The 20,403-nt window shown below is 40.8% G+C and overlaps 1 protein-coding gene across 2 annotated transcripts in view; it reads right to left on the reverse strand.

Annotated features, from left to right (window-relative positions):
- Nucleotides 1-20,403, reverse strand: part of Tulp4 (TUB like protein 4) — a 187,976-nt gene that overhangs the window by 79,850 nt on the left and 87,723 nt on the right. For both annotated transcript variants that reach the window (XM_038339006.2, XM_038339007.2), the window contains exon 3: nt 6,514-6,642. In XM_038339006.2, the coding sequence (XP_038194934.1) occupies nt 6,514-6,642 (129 nt within the window). The remainder of the gene's footprint in view (nt 1-6,513; nt 6,643-20,403) is intronic.

The following is a 20,403-nucleotide window of genomic DNA, read 5'->3' on the forward strand; positions in this document are numbered from 1 at the left end:
TGGGACAGGACTTCAGCAGCTGCTGTGGGACAGGACTTCAGCAGCTGCTGTGGGACAGGACTTCAGCAGCTGCTGTGGGACAGGACTTCAGCAGCTGCTGTGGGACAGGACTTCAGCAGCTGCTGGAGGCACCAAAGTTGTTTCTTCAGGAAAACTCAAAACTTTGGCTTCACATCATGTTCCACCCACTTACATGAACTAGTTTCTTCATAAGAACATGAAGTTTCCAGAGACAGCATATTACCCTGGGCAATAAATTTTACAATTCTCTCAAAGATCATGCTATTATTTACATGTACTTTAACTATGTATCATGAAACAGTTATAATAAAAAAGAGGAAAGTCTTAGAAAATACACACAGCCAATGACAAGAAGCAATGAACAATATATTATTGTTATTTATTTATAGCCACGCTATTGTTTGGCTTTTTAAACTTATTCATAATCCCACACAGGGTCAAATAATAAAATATAAGGTTTCCAAAAATTTTGGTAAAAACAAATGGTTTCTGAGCACACAGTGACCAAAATTTAATCCAAAATCAAATACATAATGGGTCCATGGTGTTTCTGTCAAAACTAGACTGTGTTGCACGGCGAGACTTCAGGGTAGCCTTGGTTCTGAACATGTAATCACGTACTTGAACTGCACACAACCACTTTAATACCATGAGATACCAATGGATAGTGTCTGAAGCACCTCCCTCAAATTCATGGTTGTTATACCTTACAAACTGGTATTTTTTACGTCATATAAAAAGTTATCTTCTTGCGCAGAAACATTCACTTCATAAAAAAAAAAGACTTCAAATTTTCTACTATGATCCTTCAGCATATAACATATGAGTTATCTTTGGACCATACTGTGCTGGAATATCTGAGTTTTAAAACTGATATTTTAGTTGTTGCCTTGAGTTTCATAAAATCATTCCATAAACTTTGGCTTGGGATTAGGGCAGAATTTCCAATAATTTTTTTTTCTTTTTTCTTTTTTTGGTTTTTCGAGACAGGGTTTCTCTGCAGCTTTTTTGGAGCCTGTCCTGGAACTAGCTCTTGTAGACCAGGCTGGCCTCGAACTCACAGAGATCCGCCTGCCTCTGCCTCCCGAGTGCTGGGATTAAAGGCGTGCGCCACCACCGCCCGGCTTTTTTTTTTTTTAAAGATTTATTTATTTATTATGTATACAACATTCTGCCTAGACGTATGCCCACACACCAGAGGAGGGCGCCAGATCTCAGTACAGATGGTTGTGAGCCACCATGTGGTTGCTGGGAATTGAACTCAGGACCTCTGGGAGAGCAGTCAGTGCTCTTAACCTCTGAGCCATCTCTCCAGCTCCTCCAATAATTTTTGAAATGGTCTACATATACCTACCTCTGCAGTCATGTGCTACATATTATGCAAAATGTTATTTTCAGAATTGGTGATTTTAAAATCAAAATACTGATCAACTCTAAAATCTATTGAAGACAGTGTATATTCTGACATGTCAAATATTCAGCCAAGATTCATTATTTTCTGTTCATTTCTTTTGATACCAGCTCTCCCTATGTAGTCTCCTGCTAGCCTGGAACTTGGTATATAGGTAGTCTGGCCTCAAACTTGGAGGAATTCTCCTGCCTCTGCCTCCCAAGCACTGGGATTATAGCTATAATCTTATCACGCCCAGCCAATATTTAACTTTTTAGAGAAAAAAATGAACTCATTCATCTCATTAGTGTAAAATTTTGCTTTATATTTAATAAGTGAAAATAAGTTCTTAGTGGCCGCTGTACTAACAACCCTAACAACAGTATGAGTCTTAGTTAGGGTTTCTACTGTTGCAATGAGATGCCATGACCAAAATGAAAGTTGTGGAGGAAAGGGTCTATTTGGCTTACACTTCCACATGTAGTCCACCAGTTAAAGAAGTCTATAGTGGCATTTCATCTGTATTTTAATAAATAAAGCTTGCCCGAGGATGAGAAAACTAAAACAGCCCCACTAGTCAGCCTTACAGACCAGGCAGCAATGACACACACGTTCAATCCCAGTAGCCACAATGACACACACCTTTAATCCCAGTGGACACAATGACACACACCTTCAATCCCAGTGGACACAATGACACACACCTTCAATCCCAGTGGACACAATGACACACACCTTCAATCCCAGTGGACACAATGACACACACCTTTAATCCCAGTGGACACAATGACACACACCTTCAATCCCAGTGGCCACAATGACACACACCTTCAATCCCAGTAGCCACAATGACACACACCTTCAATCCCAGTGGACACAATGACACACACCTTTAATCCCAGTGGACACAATGACACACACCTTCAATCACAGTAGCCACAATGACACACACCTTTAATCCCAGTAGACACACCAGTTTACCACAGAAACCAGGCAGTAGTGGTGTATGCCCTTAATCCCAGAACTAGAGAAGATAATAAAACAGGAGACGGCTCTCAGTCTTATTCTCATTCTGAGATTCATGGAAGTAAGATCACCATTTTCAGACTGAGGTTGAAGTAAGAGCCAATGACTAGCTGCTTTGCTTCTCTGGTCTTTAGGTTAAACCTAATATCTGACTCTGAGTTTTTATTAATCATGCTTCAGAGATCAAGACAGAGATTCAAACAGGGTAGGGCTGTAAAAAACCAGTCCCACAGGCAGGAACCTGCAGCAGGAGCTGTGTAGAGGCCATAGAGGGTGCTGCTTATGGCTTGCTCCTCATGGCTTGCTCAGCCTGCTTTCTTAGAGAACCCAGGACCATCTGCCTACTGTGGCACCATCCACAATGGGCTGGATCCTTCCCAAAATCAATTGTCAATTTAAAAAATGCTCTACAGCCAGACTTATGGAGGCATCATCTCTGAGGTTCCTCCTTTCAGATGAGGCTAGTTTGTGTGTCAAGACTGGCCCAGACAGCGAGCATGTTCTTCCTAGTACTAATCTGTCTCGGATAGCAGTCTTCTCATAAGAGATGGCATCTATCTCACTGCAGTTTATGTGCATTTCCATGATGGCTGATCTGAACACTTCTTCATACACCTGCTGTTTCTCTGTATGTTTTCTTAGGAGAAGTATTTATTTAGGTCTACTGTCCAGTTTTTAATTGGATCATCTTGGTTTTTAGGTTTCTTTTCTATTGTATACCTTGCACCTCTAAATACTAACCCCTTGTCAGACATCTAGCCCATGAACAACCCTCATTCTAAGGCTGCCACTTCCTTTGTTATGCAAAGCTTTCTGCTTTTGCTTCCTGTGCTTTGGGGGTGTTATCCAAAGAAACAAGAGCCACTGACTATCCCACAGAAAGGTAATACAGGGTGTTCAATAAATGGACCTAGTTGACTCCCTCAGCACAAGGCAACAAGAATGCATGGGATTTGGGGAGCAGAAACAGGGAGATGACTTCAAGTCAGCAGAAATGTATATTCTAAGGGAGTTGTGTCTAGAGAACCAAGGCCTAGGGGTGCACCTCAGCAGTGGAGTCGTCAGCAACTGTACCCCCCCCAACACCACACACACACACAGAGAGAGAGAGAGAGAAAGAGAGAGAGAGAGAGAGAGAGAGAGAGAGAGAGAGACACTAGCCTGCCTGCCTCCCTCTTTTCAATCTGGAGAAATACAAATGAGAACAAGCACTAAATACTAGAAAAAAAAAAACAGCAGAAATTTCTCTTTGGGAGATAGTTTTAGGACTGCAAAGGCATATTAGTCTCACTGAAGAGAATTCTCAGATTACTTGAAGCTGAGCAGCATTTTGGCCACACCACTGCCTTAGGCAGCTTTTCATCAGAGCCTCTCAGAGTATGTGCCTGGCACAGGCAGTGACTAACACTGGGAAAGAATGCAGGCACTGTTCCACACCCGCTTTGAAATAACCGTCTCACCATCATTTCCTGAAACAGGAACGGCGACAGCATTGCTTAGCTGTGACAACTGCTCCAGCACTTTGGGCATGCTCTAAGCAAGGATCATCTGCGCTCCTTTAAACAGTGAGTGCCTTCAAGGATGTTCCTCCTCCAAGCTGCAGAACTGCTCTCTGCCAGACACTTTTCCAGGTGTACTGAGCACATACTGCCTTGACCAGTGAACAGCATTATCTGTGTATGAAACTCTTTTTTGTTTGTTTGTTTGTTTTAAATAAGGTAAGCTATAACTCTAATATTATCAAAAGCAAACAAGTCTCCCCCAAAGGTCAGTATTTAAAGATAGCAATTGCTCATAGCTTCTAAGGCTTGAAGAATAAGTTTTAAACAGCAAAAGAACAGAAAAATTGCCTGTCAGGAGCTAAAGCAATACTTCAGTAGCACCTGCAGGCACAGTCACCTGTGAGCGCTGAGTGCTGCCAGATGTTCTATGGTCCACACCAGCTCACTGGCTCCCGGGGTTTACTTTACTTTTCTTGTGTCTGATGTGCGCCTGTTTTAAAATCTCTATGGAAAAATCATGGAAGGGTGTGACATGTGAATCAGTTTCACAGCTGCCAGATGGAGATAATGAGGGCTGGAGTGTGTGGGGTCCCTGCTGAGAAAGGATAGTACTGGGGGAATCAGGCAGTGGTGCTGCTGCTTGGCTGATAGGGTGGATCTTTCAACAATAACAAAGTCTGGGCAGTTAGAGATATAATAGGAACACATGGATTTTTGTCAAAGAGAAACAGAATAGGATGAAGTTTTTGTTTTGTCTAGAAACATTGTGGTAGAATGTTTTAGAAGACAAATGGGTCTGGGTTCTCACTTTAATGCCCATAAGTCTCTTTGGGCAAGTTATTGAACATCTTGTCCTGGATCTTTTTTCTCTTCTATTTGCTTAAAATAGCAACTTTTCAGAATAAAGTTCCTATGAAGCTCGAGAATAAAAAACACATTAAAAAAAAACCCACTACGGCATATATCTTAGTCATCACAACCAAAGGAACTCTTAAAAAGGTCAGCATTAATTGGGGTGACTTTCAGAGGTCTAGTTAGTCCACTATCATCACAGTGGACATGGTGGCACACAGGCAGATGCTGGAGCAGAAGCTTCTTGTTTAGTTCGGACTCTGAGGCACTTCTCATGGTCATCCTTAAGCTGTCCTAGTCAATGTGCTAATGTCTGATTGCTTCCATAGCCTTTTGACCAAGTGGAGAGTCTTATGGCTCTTTTCTGTTGTGTTTTCAGTTAGTATGGTCGCCTGTTGTCATCTTCACCTCTTTCTGATACAGTGTCTTTACTCTTGGATCAAACAGTCATTCCAAGGACTTCCCGCTGAGCTATTGCTATGACAGAACTGGGTCTTGGCTGTCAGGCTTGTCCTCCGGCTCCTACCTCCAGTGAGGCTGGGCTGCCTGGCACTCGTCCACTCTGTGTTTCAGGACACTCGTCAGAGGGAGTTCTGCTCCCGGGAAACAGTTACTAATGAAGGGTTCTTGCACTGTTTTCACTATTTCCCTGTGATGGCCTGCTTCACTGTGCATTTCAAGTTTATGGGATCATCATCTGCTCCTTTCTCACCTGGTTTTTAAATAAATAAATAGCTGCCCTGTGACACTAATCAGCCTTTCTGAAGGGAAACTGAAAATGTGGCCATTTGCAGGTTCATGAGAAGTGCATATTGCTTTGCAAGGTCAAGGGCATGAGCTCTGTGGTCAGAGAGCATAGGTCAGAAGCCCAGCCCTTGGTTTCTAAGTACAAGGTAGCTCTTTGTGCCTATTCCCTCATCTAAAATAAGGTAAGAGTAATGACCCAGTCTCAGGGGTGACTGAGAATTACATCAAACTGTTCATAAAAAGTGCTTCAAACACTGCTTACACCTAGCAGATGTCGCTGCGTGTGACCTGCAGGCTACTTAGCCTTGTAGACCCCAACATAGTGTGTACCTGCCAAGACAGTAGCCATATGGCATCTCCAACATCAAGTTTCAGGCATGGAGGTAAAAACTCTTCATGGATTTTGTGAGACAGATACTTTTATAATCCTGCTTATAAGGTCTCTGAAATGTTATAATTATCCATCTTGCAAAAGTTTAGGATTCTTATTTTAAATGTGTATTAATTTTGGGGTTTTTTTGTTTGTTTGCTTGCTTTTTGTTTTGTTTTGTTTTTATTTTTTGAGACAGGGTTTGCTGTAGCTTTGAAGCCTGTCCTGGAACTAAATCTTGTAGATCAGGCTGGCCTCGAATTTATAGAGATCCTCCTGCCTCTGCCTCCCAAGTGCTGGGATTAAAGGCGTGCGCCACTACCACCTGGTTGTATATTATCTTTTTATCTGCATATATGTAAGTATATGTGTATGCCAAGTGCTCACAGAGACCAGAAAAGGCTGTGGGATCCCACAAAACTGAAGTTTTAAATAGCTGGTGAGACACCATGTGGGCACTGAACCAAACCCATGTCTTCTCTAAGACCTAGCAAGCACTCTTAGCCACTGAGCATCTCTGCAGTGCCATACGACTTTTATTTTCTCTTAATTTGGTGACACTGAAGCAGCAATGTTAAATGGGAAGACGTCTACCATCCACTCACCTGAGCCCCACGGTCATTGACCAGTTCCACAGACCACCTGCCTTCATACTGGATCCACACAAATATCCCTCCATCTGCATCACATGTGGCCAGTTTCTGATAAGGCTCATTCCATCTCACAAGCACAACCTAGAAAAACAAGAAAATGTCAAAAACATGAAAAACAACTAGTCAGGTTCATTTCCATAAAGTATTCGGATTCCAAAACTAAACAGGAAAAGTATGGGCAAAACTGTGGGAATTAGTATAGGAACTGGGTAAAGCCCACATGAATCCAGACACATCTGATATGTCCCAGAAGACAGCAGACATCTGAGCATCTGAGCAAACAAGGAAACATTACACTGATATGAAAAGAGAGATCCCACCCTAATCAGCACCTGTTTCTCACAGATATGCGACAATCTCTCATTTGTTGGTCCTGTGCTGCAGAGGATTGGTTTTCACAAAATTCTCGCTTGTGAATCAATGTATTGTTTAGTCCAGGAAGGAGAAATGAGGAGACTTAACTGTCTATCTTTACTGGACTATCTTATTTCTGAACAGTTCAGCATTTAAACAAAGTCAATATGGAAAACACACAGTGGAAAGATTTAAGTTGTTTTGGATTTTTTTGGAGATAAAATAAGAAGTTATAAGCTTCTGCGGTGGTTTGCATGAGAATGATCCCACAGGCTCATATCACCCTGATAAATGCTTAGTCAACAGGAGGGGCACTATTTGAAAAGATCAGAAGGATTAGGATGTAGAGCCTTAATGGAGGAGGTGTGGCCTTGCTGAAAGAAGTGTGTCACTGGGGGGGGGGGGGATCTGAGGTTTCAAAAGCCCATACCAGGCCCAGGGTCTCTCCACTCACCCTCTCGCCCTGCCTATGGAACAGGCGCTGTTGGTGTTGTTCCCTGCCATGAGGATAACACATACGTCGGAAACCACAAGCAAATCTCAAATCAAATGACTTTGTTTAGAAGAGCTGTCTTGGCCGTGGTGTATCTTCACAGCAGTAGGGACAGTGACTAAAACAGCTTCTAATTTTATGAGTAAGGGAACTTGACTCCTTTTGTAAAATTAATATACACTACTACTTTTTTAATTAGAAAGAACTTAAAGCTTTGAAAATTCTACATCTAGAGAAATTACTTTCATGTTTCTCATCAAAAATATCTTTTTTATCTAAAAAAGTAAGTATAAAGTTTGGAAGTAGCAATATGCCTCTGAGGGTAACGGTGCTTGCCTCAGGCTAACAACCAAAATTTGATCCCTAGAACCTGAGAAAAGGTGGATAGAGAACAGACTACATAAATCTGCCTTCTGATTTCTACACACGTATAGCAACTTGAGTGCCCTCCTCATCATAAGCACACAGACATAATATTAGTAAAATTTAAAAAGGCAGGAAGTCTGTCAGGTGTTCTATGAATCTACGTACCAAACACTTGGCAAGTCTAGTGGTCCCAACTAAAAGAGTCAGGGACATCTATGCAGCAATTAGCAGCTGCCAAGTCTCGAGAATCTGAGCCTGAAAACAGTATCTCAAGGCTCACCATGTGATTATCCCTACGGCTGTTCCCTCCTGGTGAGAGTGATGGACTCAGCGTCATTATTACACTTATGCAATGTGGCTAATGTTGAGTTGAAGGCTATGAATCACTTCCACCACCCTCAGTGATCTCAGAGTGAGGCTTGAAACTCACAACACCCACAGACACACTGATGCCTCTGATGTGTCAGAAAAGGACTGTCACTCATCAGCAAAAGCACTCCATTTAATTAGGACATGCATGCACTCTTATCTTTCCCTAGGTGTGCACTGGTGGTACCACAGTAAATGGCATCATACCATGAATAATAAAAACCAAAGACAGATATAGAAGTTAAAGCTGAAAATCAGAGAAGCAGAGCAGTAAGCTACAGAGACACCTTTTACCTCAGACCACCAATGCTCAGACTACAGGGGAGATCCCCAGACGGCCTAGGCTGCACTGTGTTCACCAAATCTCAGACTCCACATTCCAGTGAGTTCCTGTTCCTCAGTATATATAGTTCTCTCTCTGTCTAGCTCCTATCTCTACCTCCTTAATGCTGGGATTAAATGTGTGTGACCCCAAACACTGGAATTAAAGGTGTGAGGCACCACCACCTGGATATGTTTCTGGATCCACCTTGTGTATCCCAGGGTAACTTTTAACTCACGGAGATCCGCCTGCCTCTGTCTCCTAGTCCAGGGATTAAAGGCGTGCGCCACCACCGCCTGGCCAATCTGCATTTCTTTAGTATCCTAAAGAGTTGATAATATCTTTCAATAACTAGAAATTTGTATTATACTGATAAATGAGCTATATGGGTACAATGCCTTGAACAAAATTAAAAATGCGTGTACAGTATGTTTTAACAAAATTAGTCTCAAATTTCTATCAATATACAAAATTTGTATAAAATATACAAAAGTCCAATACAATGTAAAATATTTAAATCTCGTGTTTTTTAAAAGTAGATTCAAAAATTGACTGTTATATCATACCTATATTCTCCCTTTTGTTTCTTCAGAGTAGATTCAATAGCCTACCCTTCTATTCTATATCTATGTACGCCCTTTTTCCTTTTGAAAACAAGAGCTCTGAATCTAATCTCCTTTGTTGTTTAACTTTCCTTCTAAACATAACCGATACCAAATTCTAAACAATGACAAATATCTATAACCCACTGAATGACCAAAAACCACCCACCCCACCCCATGGGAATGTGGTCATTGTATTCTAAAATTTACTTCCTGATATCTGGGTGTGACAGCATCATTAAAAGATCCTGAAAAGAAAAATTGGGGTTAATTGTCAAGTCCTGGAAGAGGCAGCTGCATTATTTGTTGTCTAGTCTCTGTGTAATGAGAAAGTGCAGGGCTTGTCTCAAGTCCTGGCTAGAGTAGTCTGTTAGACCGGATCATCTCAGCTACGCACCTAGAAATTATTCTGAGCAATTTATAAACCAAAGTCAATGTTCTTCAGCTTAGGGGTGCTATATAGTCCTGAAGGAATCATCACTGTGGGGCTCCATCCTCCTTCTGGATAGTTCAAAAGTCGCTGTTAGACATGCGTATGGTTCACTGCAGAAAACTGAGACTCAAATCGGAAATCATGTACGGTAAAGAAGATAAAACACATTTCTAGAATTAGTACTCTATATGACGACTAGTATGACAAAAGTTTAAAATATAGATAGACACACACACACCTCTGTGTGTGTGTATCTTATAAAATTTACACCTTAAGAAAAGCTGTTGAGGGCTGGAGAGATGGCTCAGAGGTTAAGAGCATTGTCTGTTCTTCCAAAGGTCCTGAGTTCAATTCCCAGCAACCACATGGTGGCTCACAACCATCTGTAATGAGTTCTGGTGCCCTCTTCTGGCCGCAGACATACACACAGACAGAATATTGTATACATAATAAATAAATAAATATTTAAAAAAAAAGAAAGAAAAGCTGTTGAAGATTTAAAATAAGACCAAAGAATTATGAAATTAGTGGCAATAAAGTAGCCCATAAATTTTCTTTTCTTCTGTTCCGTATCAGGTATCTCTTCTGACATGAGAGACAGATTTTGGATTTTACTTAATAAGCATGCTTGGGTTCAGAGAAGGAGAGAGCCACACTCCAACTCCAAAGCCAGCTGTAATATTTAACTTGACTACAATAAGATCATTAGGATTAAATGTCTGTAGAGAATAACAGAAACAAAGATTTGTGAAGATTTGTGAAATTTTATCCTGTTGAAAATATGATATACCAAAAGTCATTAATAGTCTGCAATCAATCTCTCCTAATGTGCCACCATTGGGAGCTAATTTTTGTATATTTATTTTATAGCCTAAATAATAGAATCTCCTCTTTGTACTTTTTTTTTGCTTACATAATCTCATCTCCTTGTTTATTATGGATTTTTTTATTAAAAATTTCCACCTCCTCCCCTACCCCCACTCCCCTCCCCCTCCAGTCCAAAGAGCAGTCAGGGTTTCCTCCCCTGTGGGAAGTCCAAGGTCCTCCCCGCTCCATCCAGGTCCAGGAAGGTGTGCATCTAAACAGACTAGGCTCCCTCAAAGCCAGTACATGCAGTAGGATCAAAACCCAGTGCCATTGTCCTTGGCTTCTCAGTCAGCCCTCATTGTCTGCCACATTCAGAGAGTCTGGTTTGATCCCATGCTTTTTCAGTCCCAGTCAAGCTGGCCTTGGTGAGCTCCCATTATATCAGCCCCACCGTCTCAGTGGGTGGGCACACCCCTCACAGTCCTGACTTCCTTGCTCATGTTCTCCCTCCTTCAGCTCCTCATTTGGGCCTTGGGAGTTCAGTCCAGGGCTCCAATGTGTGTCTCTGTCTCTATCTCCATCCATCGTCAGATGAAGCTTCTATGGTGATATGCAAGATATTCATCAATATGGCTATAGGAAAGGGCCATTTCAGGCTCCCTCTCCTCAGCTGCCCAAGGAACTAGCTGGGGACATCTCCATGGATACTTGGGAACCCCTCTAGAGTCAAGTCTCTTGCCAACCCTAAAATGGCTCCCTTAATTAAGATATCTTCTTCCCTCCTCTTTGTATTTTTTCAGGAACAATTTGCAATCCCCAACAAGGCAAAGTTTTCTTTATTTCTTCAAGCATTCTTTCTAAAGTATCTACATTTGAATCAAATACTAAAATGTCATCCATGTAACGGTAAACTATAGATTCATGAAATTGTTTTTGTATCACTTCCAATGGCTAACTTACAAAATACTGACACAGGGAAGGGTTATTTAAGATCCCCTGTAGGAGAACCTTCCATTCACATCTCTTAGCAGGCTGAGAATTATGAGTAGGCACTGTGAATGAAAATTTTTCTTGTAAAGGTATAGTGAAGAAACAATCTTTTAAATCAGTAACTATAAGAGGCCATCCAGTCCGGTGCTCCAATGTGGGGCTCTGTCATTTTCTTCATCTATCGTCAGGTGGAGGTTCTATGGTGATATGCAAGAAAATCATCAGTATGGCTATAGGAACTGGCCTTTTCAGGCTCCCTCTCCTCAGCTGCCCAAGGAACTAACTGGGGGCGTCTCCCTGGAAGCCTGGGAACCCCTCTAGGGTCAAGTCTCTTGACAACCCTCAGGTAGCTCCTTAAATTAAGATATATGCTTCCCTGCTCCCATATCCACCCTTCCTATATCCCAAGAGGTCCTGATGAGGAGCAGAAGGAGAGAGAACATGAGAAAGAAAGTCAGGACCGTGAGGGAACCTCCAGCTGGCGACAGATGGGGAAGGTGACTGAGCCCCACATTGGAGCACTGGACTGAGCTCCCAAGGTCCTGATGAGGAGCAGAAGGAGCGAGAACATGAGGGAGAAAGTCAGGAACGAGAGGGGTGCGTTCACTCATGGAGATGGTGGGACAGAACTAATGGGAGATCACCAACTCCAGTTGGAATGGGACTGATGGATCATGTGACCAAACCCGTCTCTCTGAATGTGGCCAACAGCGGGGGCTGACTGAGAAGCAAAGGACAATGGCTCTGGGCTCTGATTGTTCTTCATGGACGGGCTCTGTGGGAGCCTTCTCAGCTTGGTCGATCACCTTCCTGGACCTGGGGGGAGTTGGGAGGACCTTGGTCTTAGCATAGAGTGGGGAACCCTGATGGCTCCTTGGCCTTGAGAGGGAGGGAGGGGAGGTATGGGTGGAGGGGAGGGGAGGGAAGGGGGAGAAGGAGGGGAGGGAGGGGGGAGGAGGAGGGAAGGAGATGGAAATTTTTAAATATAAAAAAATAAACCATGAGGAAAAAAAAAAAAAAAAGGCCATCCATTAGGTAATAGAGAAAACAAACAAATTCCGGAAAGACTCTAAATACCTTTGTAAGCCCCCTCAACCCTAAGACATTTTTCTAAAACCTTACACTCACTCTCTCTTGGAAACAGGAGAGTCGCCCCCCCCCCCACACACACACACATGCTGGACTGCTTATCCTCCTGTGTCCATGTGAATAATCTTCAAACATAACTCCATTCTGGGAACTGAGGCAAATACAACCCAAAGATGTTGACTCAGTTCCTGATGTCTTGATTTAGTCACTAGAACAAGGTCAGGATGGACCACAGATTCTCCCCTTATCTACCCAATCATGCAGCTATTCTCCTGCCCTGGAATAGACCAATCATTGCTAGTAACCTTTTGAATAAGTCAATCCAATAAGTTGGAAAACAACCTACAGGTCCCCCCCTTGTGTCTGTGGCCTTTTGCTTTAAAAGATGGACTGTAACAGCTATTGAATGTCCTTCATATCCCAAACCTGAAGGGCCCTGTCATGACAGAATAAAAATCCTCTTGCTTTTGTATCAATTGTGGCTGGGGTGTCTGGAGCAACTCCTCCCTCATGTTTGGACATCTAGTCCAACATTTCAAACTGTAGAGAGTACACTGGCTGAATTACCCTATTAACAGTTCTTATATTTGTTACCATTCTCCATTTTCCAAATTTCTTTTTAACAACAAATACAGGAAAATTCCAAGAGCTGGTTGATGCTTCAATATGCTGAGTATTTAGTTGTTCCTGTACCAGCTGTTCTAAAGCCTGTAATTTCTCTGTTGTTAAAGGCCACTGTGCAACCCCAGAGGTTTGTCTGTCAACCATTTTAAAGTTTGGTGCCTTTGAAATATCAGCAGTTGTTGTGCTGTGTTCTTGTACAACCTGGATGATTGGTAACGGTTCTTTATAATATCTTGTAATATTTTCTCAACATACATTAATTTATGGTTTATTTCCAAGATTGGGGTAATGTCAGTAATCTGAGTTTTCCATTGCTGCAACAAATCATGTTCCCACAAATTCATCACTATGTTAGCCACATGTGTTTTTAATATTCCCCTCTGTCCGTCTAGTCCTATATATTCAACCCATCTCATGCTCTGCTTTAGCTGAGATAAAGTTCCAATTCCTAAAAACTAAACATTAATGTCCTGAAGACGCCAATTTGGATGCCTAGATTTTGATGAAATTATTGTTACATCTGTACCTGTATCTACCAGTCCTTAAATGACATAATCATTTATACGAATTTTTAATTGGTCTGTGTTCATTTGCAGAAGTTTGCCAGAATACTCACTTTATAATTTTTCCTAAATTTTTTGTTCTCTCTTTTATAGTTGTTTTATCATCCAAAGCAGTATGGCTTCTCACAATAGGCATTAGGTTCTTTTGTTGATCAGGGAAGGAGCTTCCTCCATGATGACAGAAAACAATTGAACTGAATTTGGCACAGAGGCCTGAGAGGGGCTCTTCATGGAGTTTCTTGATGGCAAAGGATTACCCTGAATAACCCTTGCTGATCTACATTCGTTAGTCCAATGCCTGTCTCTGTCACACCTTCTGTATAATCCAGAAGGAAGAGACATTCTAAATGATTTATGCTTTTTAAAAAAAAAAAAAAAAAACTCTGTTTCGAGGGACATCCTGTTTACAATCCCTTTTAAGGTGACTTTGTTTGCCACAATTGAAACACTTGATGTTTCCATTTTTCTTCAGACTTCTGGATATTACCTCTCCTATCCAAGTATCATCATGGTGATGAGATTCAACATTAATTGTATCTTAGATCCATTCCTCCAAAGGTGCTGACATTGCCTTTAACAGCCCAATTATTCCTTTGCATTGAGAATTAGCATTTTTAAAAGCCAGAGATTCAATTATTATTTGTCTAGCTTCTGAATTTGGTATCATTCTATTTACTGCTGATACCAATCTTTGTAAAAATAAATAAATAAATCCGTGAAGGTTTCTTTGGGCCCTGTATGACTTCAGTATATGATTCAACCTTCTTTCCTACATCTTCAATTGTGTTTCAAGTATTCAAAGCTTCTGCACGGCATAAAGCCAGGATGTGACCATCATATATGGATCGCCTTTCTATAGTAGCATAATCTCCTTCTCCAAGATGTAAATCTTGGGAGATTTCTAAACCTCTAGCTTTACCCCGTTGTTCAATAGTCTTAGCCTCTTCTCTGAACCAGGTATTCCATTTACTTGTGGACCATGCTCTAAAACAGCTTTAGCTAACTCTAGTCTTTAGGGATAATTCTATTATAAACTGACCACGAGTTTAACATTGATTCATGAAACGTGAATGTATACCATATGAAACTATTGCTTTCTGGAATCTCCTTAAATCTAATATCAGTACAGGAGTCCATTCAGCTCCCACAGAGCCTCTATCACTTAGCAATTTCTGTAAGATTACTGGCCATATTAAGGTTGGTTGTTTGAAAACCTTAAGCTGTTCCTGTCTGTTCTTATAATGCAATGGTGAAAAAGGTTTTCCATTAAATTCCTCTGTCTAGATTTATATCTCTATAATCTGTTTTATTAAATTTTTCTAAAATTTGTATCTTAGCTCTCAGATTAACCAACTTTTTTAGTGATAAAACAAAAATGATAAAGATGATGATTACAACTGACATTACATAAATCCCATCTAAATTAGTTATCCTCTTATTTAATCTTTCCATTTTCAAAGTGTCCAGCATATTATCATACAGAGATGCAAACTGCTCCATTGTAATGGTATTTCCCATTTTTAATATGCTAAAAAAAACTCTTTTAATCCCTCCCTTTAAGAATCTGCAATTGTCTTACCAAAGTTACCAACTATGATGATGAAGATGTGAGGCTTATTGTTGCTGAGTAGAACAGTAAAAGCCTGACTGGAATATAAGACAGTTACCTAGTTTGGCAGCAGACCAAGAAAGGGGTTCAGAGAGAGCCTACCAGGGGAGAAGAAAGAAAAAACCTAGCCAGTAGGGTGGTGACTCCAGCCTAAGCCAGTGGTTATAAAGTCACATGCAAACAGCTTTTTTTCTGTGAATCCATACACCAAATGTTAAGCACCAGATATAGCACAATTAATAAAATCCCAGAGACAGATGTTGGGGTTCAAGCTGAAGATCAGAAAGCAAAGTAGTAAGTCAGTAGAAGAGACCTTTTCACCTCTGGAAATGCTCAGACTGAAGAGGTGACCCTTAGACTACCTAGACTGCACCTGTGTCTCCACCAAACCTCAGACTCCACACTTTATTGAGTCTCTCTGTCTCTTCCCCTTTATATTCCTCTCTGCCCAATCATATTGTTCCTGTCTGCACCTTCATAGTGCTAGAATTAAAGGTGTATGACTCTCAAACACTGGGATTAAAGGAGTGAGCCACCACTCTCTGGCCTCTAGTGCCTTAGTTTTTGCCCTCTGATCTTCAGGCAAGCTTTATTTATTAAAATACAGCTGTTTACTCAACAGGTATAATACAGTGTGCTCTACACAATTAAGGCATTTGGTGGCACACGCCTTTAATCCCAAAACTTGGGAGGCAGAGGCAGGCAAATCTCTGTGAGTTCAAGGACAACCTGGTCTACAGAGGGAGTTCCAGGACAGTCAAAGATACACAGAGAACCTGTCTCAAAAAGCCAAAAATTAAAAGTAAAAATAAAGGAAATAAAGGTTAAAATAAAGCCACATAAAGATGAAAAATACACAAGAGAGTCTGGATACTGTCTGTATGTTATGTTCTCTTTGAATTGTTTGAATGCTGAGGAAGAAGCAACAGCTGCTAAAAAAGATATTTGTTATAAATGCTGCTGAATTAATCCAAGATAGTTATTTTGAAAATGCCTTGACTTCAAAATTGAAGTAAAAAAAATGTTACTTTGGAGAAGAGGTTTTGCTTGTTTCCACAGAAAATGAGAGGCTATGGATTTATTCTGAGTTAAGAAAATTCAGTTTTGATCAAGGAAGACTACCTGAGAAATCTCCAGTAAGAACAGATTAAGATGTTGCCTGAGATGATAAAGACTCACAGGAGACTCCAGTCAGGACCTGATCAATATTCTAAATTTTCTTTAGGTTCCCATAAGATTATCACTGCCCCCAACCAGCAGGAAGTAGCCTGGAAAACTAACCCCATATTCCCAAAAATGGACTATGGATATTTTCCTTTGTTTAGAATGTTGTTACAAGTTGTTATGGCTAATGGTCAGGAGAAAAGTTAAACAAAGAATATTAGAATCAGAGTTGTTATTTTAAAAAAAAAGAGGGGGAAGTGGTGTTGCACAATGGTCTGTAACATGAAGGGACCAGGCCTGTTTGTTTGTTGGGGTTTCTGTCTCGCCCGGTATCCCACGGCCAGCAAGCCCCAAAGAAATAACACAGAGATCTCTATAAGTTATAAAGTTGATTGGCCAATTAGCTCTAGCCTCTTACTGGCTAACTCTCAAATCTTGATTAACCCATTTTCTCATCTATTTTAGCCATGTGGCTCAGTACCTTTTTCAGTGAGGCAGATCACATCCTGCTGCTTCGGTCATCTGGGCAGGAGTGGGAGGAATCAACTTCCTCCTTCCCAGAGTGCTCCTGTTCTCATTGTATCATTTCTATTTCCTGTCTGGTTTTCCCACCTTTACCTCCTGCCTGGCCAATCAGCGTTTATATAAAACATGATTGACAGAATACAGACAATTCTTCTGCACCAATGGTCTGTATTCTGTCAATTCTATTTTAAATAAATGCTGATTGGCCAGTAGCCAGGCAGGAAGTATAGGTGGGATAACCAGACAGGGAGTAGAGGCAGATCAAGAAGAACAGGAGAATTCTAAGAAGAAGGAAGTCCTAGTCTGCAGCAGTCATGACCAGCCACAGAGCAAGCAAGATGAGACTGCCTCGCCTAAAAAGATACCGAGCCACGTGGCTAACATACATAAGAATAATGGGCTAATAAGAGTTATAAGAGTCAATAAGAAGCCTGAGCTAATGGGCCAATCAGTTTATAGTTAATGTAGACCTCTGTGTGATTTCTTTGGGATTTAACAGCTGCAGGAACTGGGCAGGACAGAAACGTCAGACAACGCTACAGGTTTCCAAGCTCTAACTTAGGTTCTGCAGCTGAAGTAAACTGAGGCCTAATGGATCTCCTCCAATGCCATACCCTCCTTATGTCTGCAATACTTCCTTCTCACAGACCAACAATACACAAATCCTATAACTTCTCAGAACCATGCAGTGGGTACACCTGATTTGAAGGTTCTCTGACTTAGTCTGCCTTGAGCCCACCCTAGTTTGTTTACCTCAATGTTTAAAGAGGTAAAGATATTACAGCATCTTAATAACACCACTGAAAACATAGAAAGCAGTAAGGTTGTAATCTTTAAAACCTCAGCAATCTTTAACTTAATCCAGTTGATGGCTACCATGCTACATTCAACTTGTAATGATGCAAACACTAAGAAATCCCCAATTAGTCCCATCCAGCCACGTCCTACATTGAGACCCTTGCTTGCTCTGGCCAGCTCTCCATATCTGTCACTGACATAATGTGCTATAACTATCACTGTGAAGGCAGGATCTATGCTGCTGAGGACATCTTCAAAATGACCAGTTATTTTTAGTGTTTTCTGAAATGATATTATAATTAGAAGCTTTAATATTTATTCAATTATATCTTTGAATTATAAAATGTATTAAAAATTACTTCAAATTCCTAAAGGCACTTTGACAACAGCAAATACTGTCTGTATGCTTAAGATGAACTAAACACTGTTAGATGCCAAAGAAAGAAATTAAGGCATCTCTGGCCAGAGAGCTCAGTTTACTCAACAGGCATAATACAGTGCTCTCTACACAATTAAAGAGTTATAAACGTATAGAAGTGGGGACTTCTCAGGAATGGATAAGGGAGCAACAAATTAAGATTTGCTTGTGTAAATCTAGTTGATTATTTAAACTGATTTGATTATTTAAAAAATTCATCAGCTTAAGTCTTTAAACAACATTTGAATGTATCATAAAATTCAGAATCTACTAACAGTCAATAAAGTCAAATTCTTTACTTCCTTCAGGTCTGACAGTGATTTGGCCTGAAAACTGCAACACACAAATCTGTGGGTGGTTACAAATTGGTCTCCACTGACAAGCTTTCCTCCCAGCAGCCCACAACCATTTCAGAATGGCTACAAAGAACAGAATACAACAAACAAGAACACCATATTCATCACTGCTGTTTTTAAATTGTTTCTTTGGGTGGGTACAGTAAATATTCATCTACTGTAAGGATGTCTATAAAATTGATGTTTCTGCCACCAGTGGCAACTGCCATGTGTGATTACAAAATTAGTTGCTACCAAGGAAATACCTCTTCATAGAAAATAACCTGCACAGTGACACAAACACAAAAAAGCAGAGGCAATTTAAGATTATCTCTAATATTAAAGTAAGATTTTTTAAATCTTAAGATAACACAGTTGCTACTGTTGGATAAACAAGACACTGACTCAGTTCACCCTTCTGGAATTCTAAGCTGAGATGCAGCAGTGACTGGAAATGTGGTCCTTACTCCCAGGCTTCTTCACCCCAAGTTCTAATTGGCACAACTGAGTAGGTGGATGACTCTGAACTAGAAGAAGTCTTTCCATTGCTTCTTCGTTTAAAAGTGAAGTAGAACCGTCAATGTTTGCTTGGCTGGCTCATTCTCATTTCCTCTCCTGCCTGCAATGCACAGCTGCCCGCCTTATCTCCCAACAGCTTATTTCCTGTTCTCTAAATCCTGCCAGCCTCCTTGGCAATGAAAGGACATGCCAGAGTGTTGACAAATCACCAGTCAGGGGTCAGCTGGGATTTCAGTTGTACAGATCATGAAGTTAGGTGCTATGGATCTACACAAGCATCCTGACCATGACTTTCCTACCCTTCTAAAGGGAAAGAGGATTGATTTACTCTGTATCAAAGAACTTCTACAGCTATGATGTTGGCTGAAGGTTGCATATATTTATTTAAGAAAAATGGGTTAGGTAAGATTTAATTCATGCCTTTGAGCATTTAAAAAAAAAACCGTTTGGCAGAATGTGGTGGCATATGCCTTTAATCCCAGTACTCAGGAGCTGGATCTATGTGAGTTCGAAGTTAACCTGATCTGCAGAGTATGAAGGAGAGTCAGGGTTACAAAGAGAAACCCTGCCCCCCCCCCGAAAAAAAGAGGAGGAGGAGGAAACAAAAAGAACAGCTTATGACAGTCTCTAATATAAGTAAGACCCACCCTATCAATATATAGCATGGCTGTAAATTGAATGATATTCATGGCAGTATTTATTGAATGCTATTAACATTAGAGAAACCTAGAATAAAAGTATAGGACAGAAGCATATTTGGGGTGTAAGGTAAGGTCCAAGATATGCTGTTTCACTCCTTCTACCTAGAGTTACTTCTAGGGAAAGCAAGATAAATGCCAGTTAGTGCTGATGTTTGGCTTCTGAAGCAGGACTCCCCAAATGGCGAATATACAAACAAAGGAAATGACTTCAGTGAACAACCATATCACCAAAGTTCAGGACCATTTCTTTTGATCTAAAAAGAACAAAATTTGAACAAAAATGAGAAAGAAAACAGTCTCTATAAAAATCCCATGGTGATCATGAGCCAGCTCATCTGGTTCTGTAATTTATTAAGTGAAACAGCAACAGGATTAACTGCCCCAAAAGACGAAATAAAATCATGAAAATGGCTGCATTAACAAAAGAAATCTACAGATTCAATGCAACTCCTATCAAAATCCCAATAACATTCTTCACAGAACTTTAAAAAACTAAAATAGGAAGACAAAATGCACCAATAGTCAAAGCAGTCCAAACCAGAAAGAACAACCCTTAAAGGCATCACATTGTCTGACCAAGACCGTTTCAGAAATTGTACAGGGCTCCAAGAAACTGCATGGAACCTTCTCACCTGCATTCTGAGTAGCTCCAGCCATAGTATTAATAGATTCCCATCCATTCTGAGTATGGCTTGGCCCTATCAAAGGTCATGTTGAAATTCGATCTTCAGTGTTGCTATAGAGCACTGCTGTGGCCTTGG

Source organism: Arvicola amphibius, chromosome 8, assembly GCF_903992535.2.
Source record: "Arvicola amphibius chromosome 8, mArvAmp1.2, whole genome shotgun sequence".
Taxonomy (NCBI): domain Eukaryota; kingdom Metazoa; phylum Chordata; class Mammalia; order Rodentia; family Cricetidae; genus Arvicola; species Arvicola amphibius.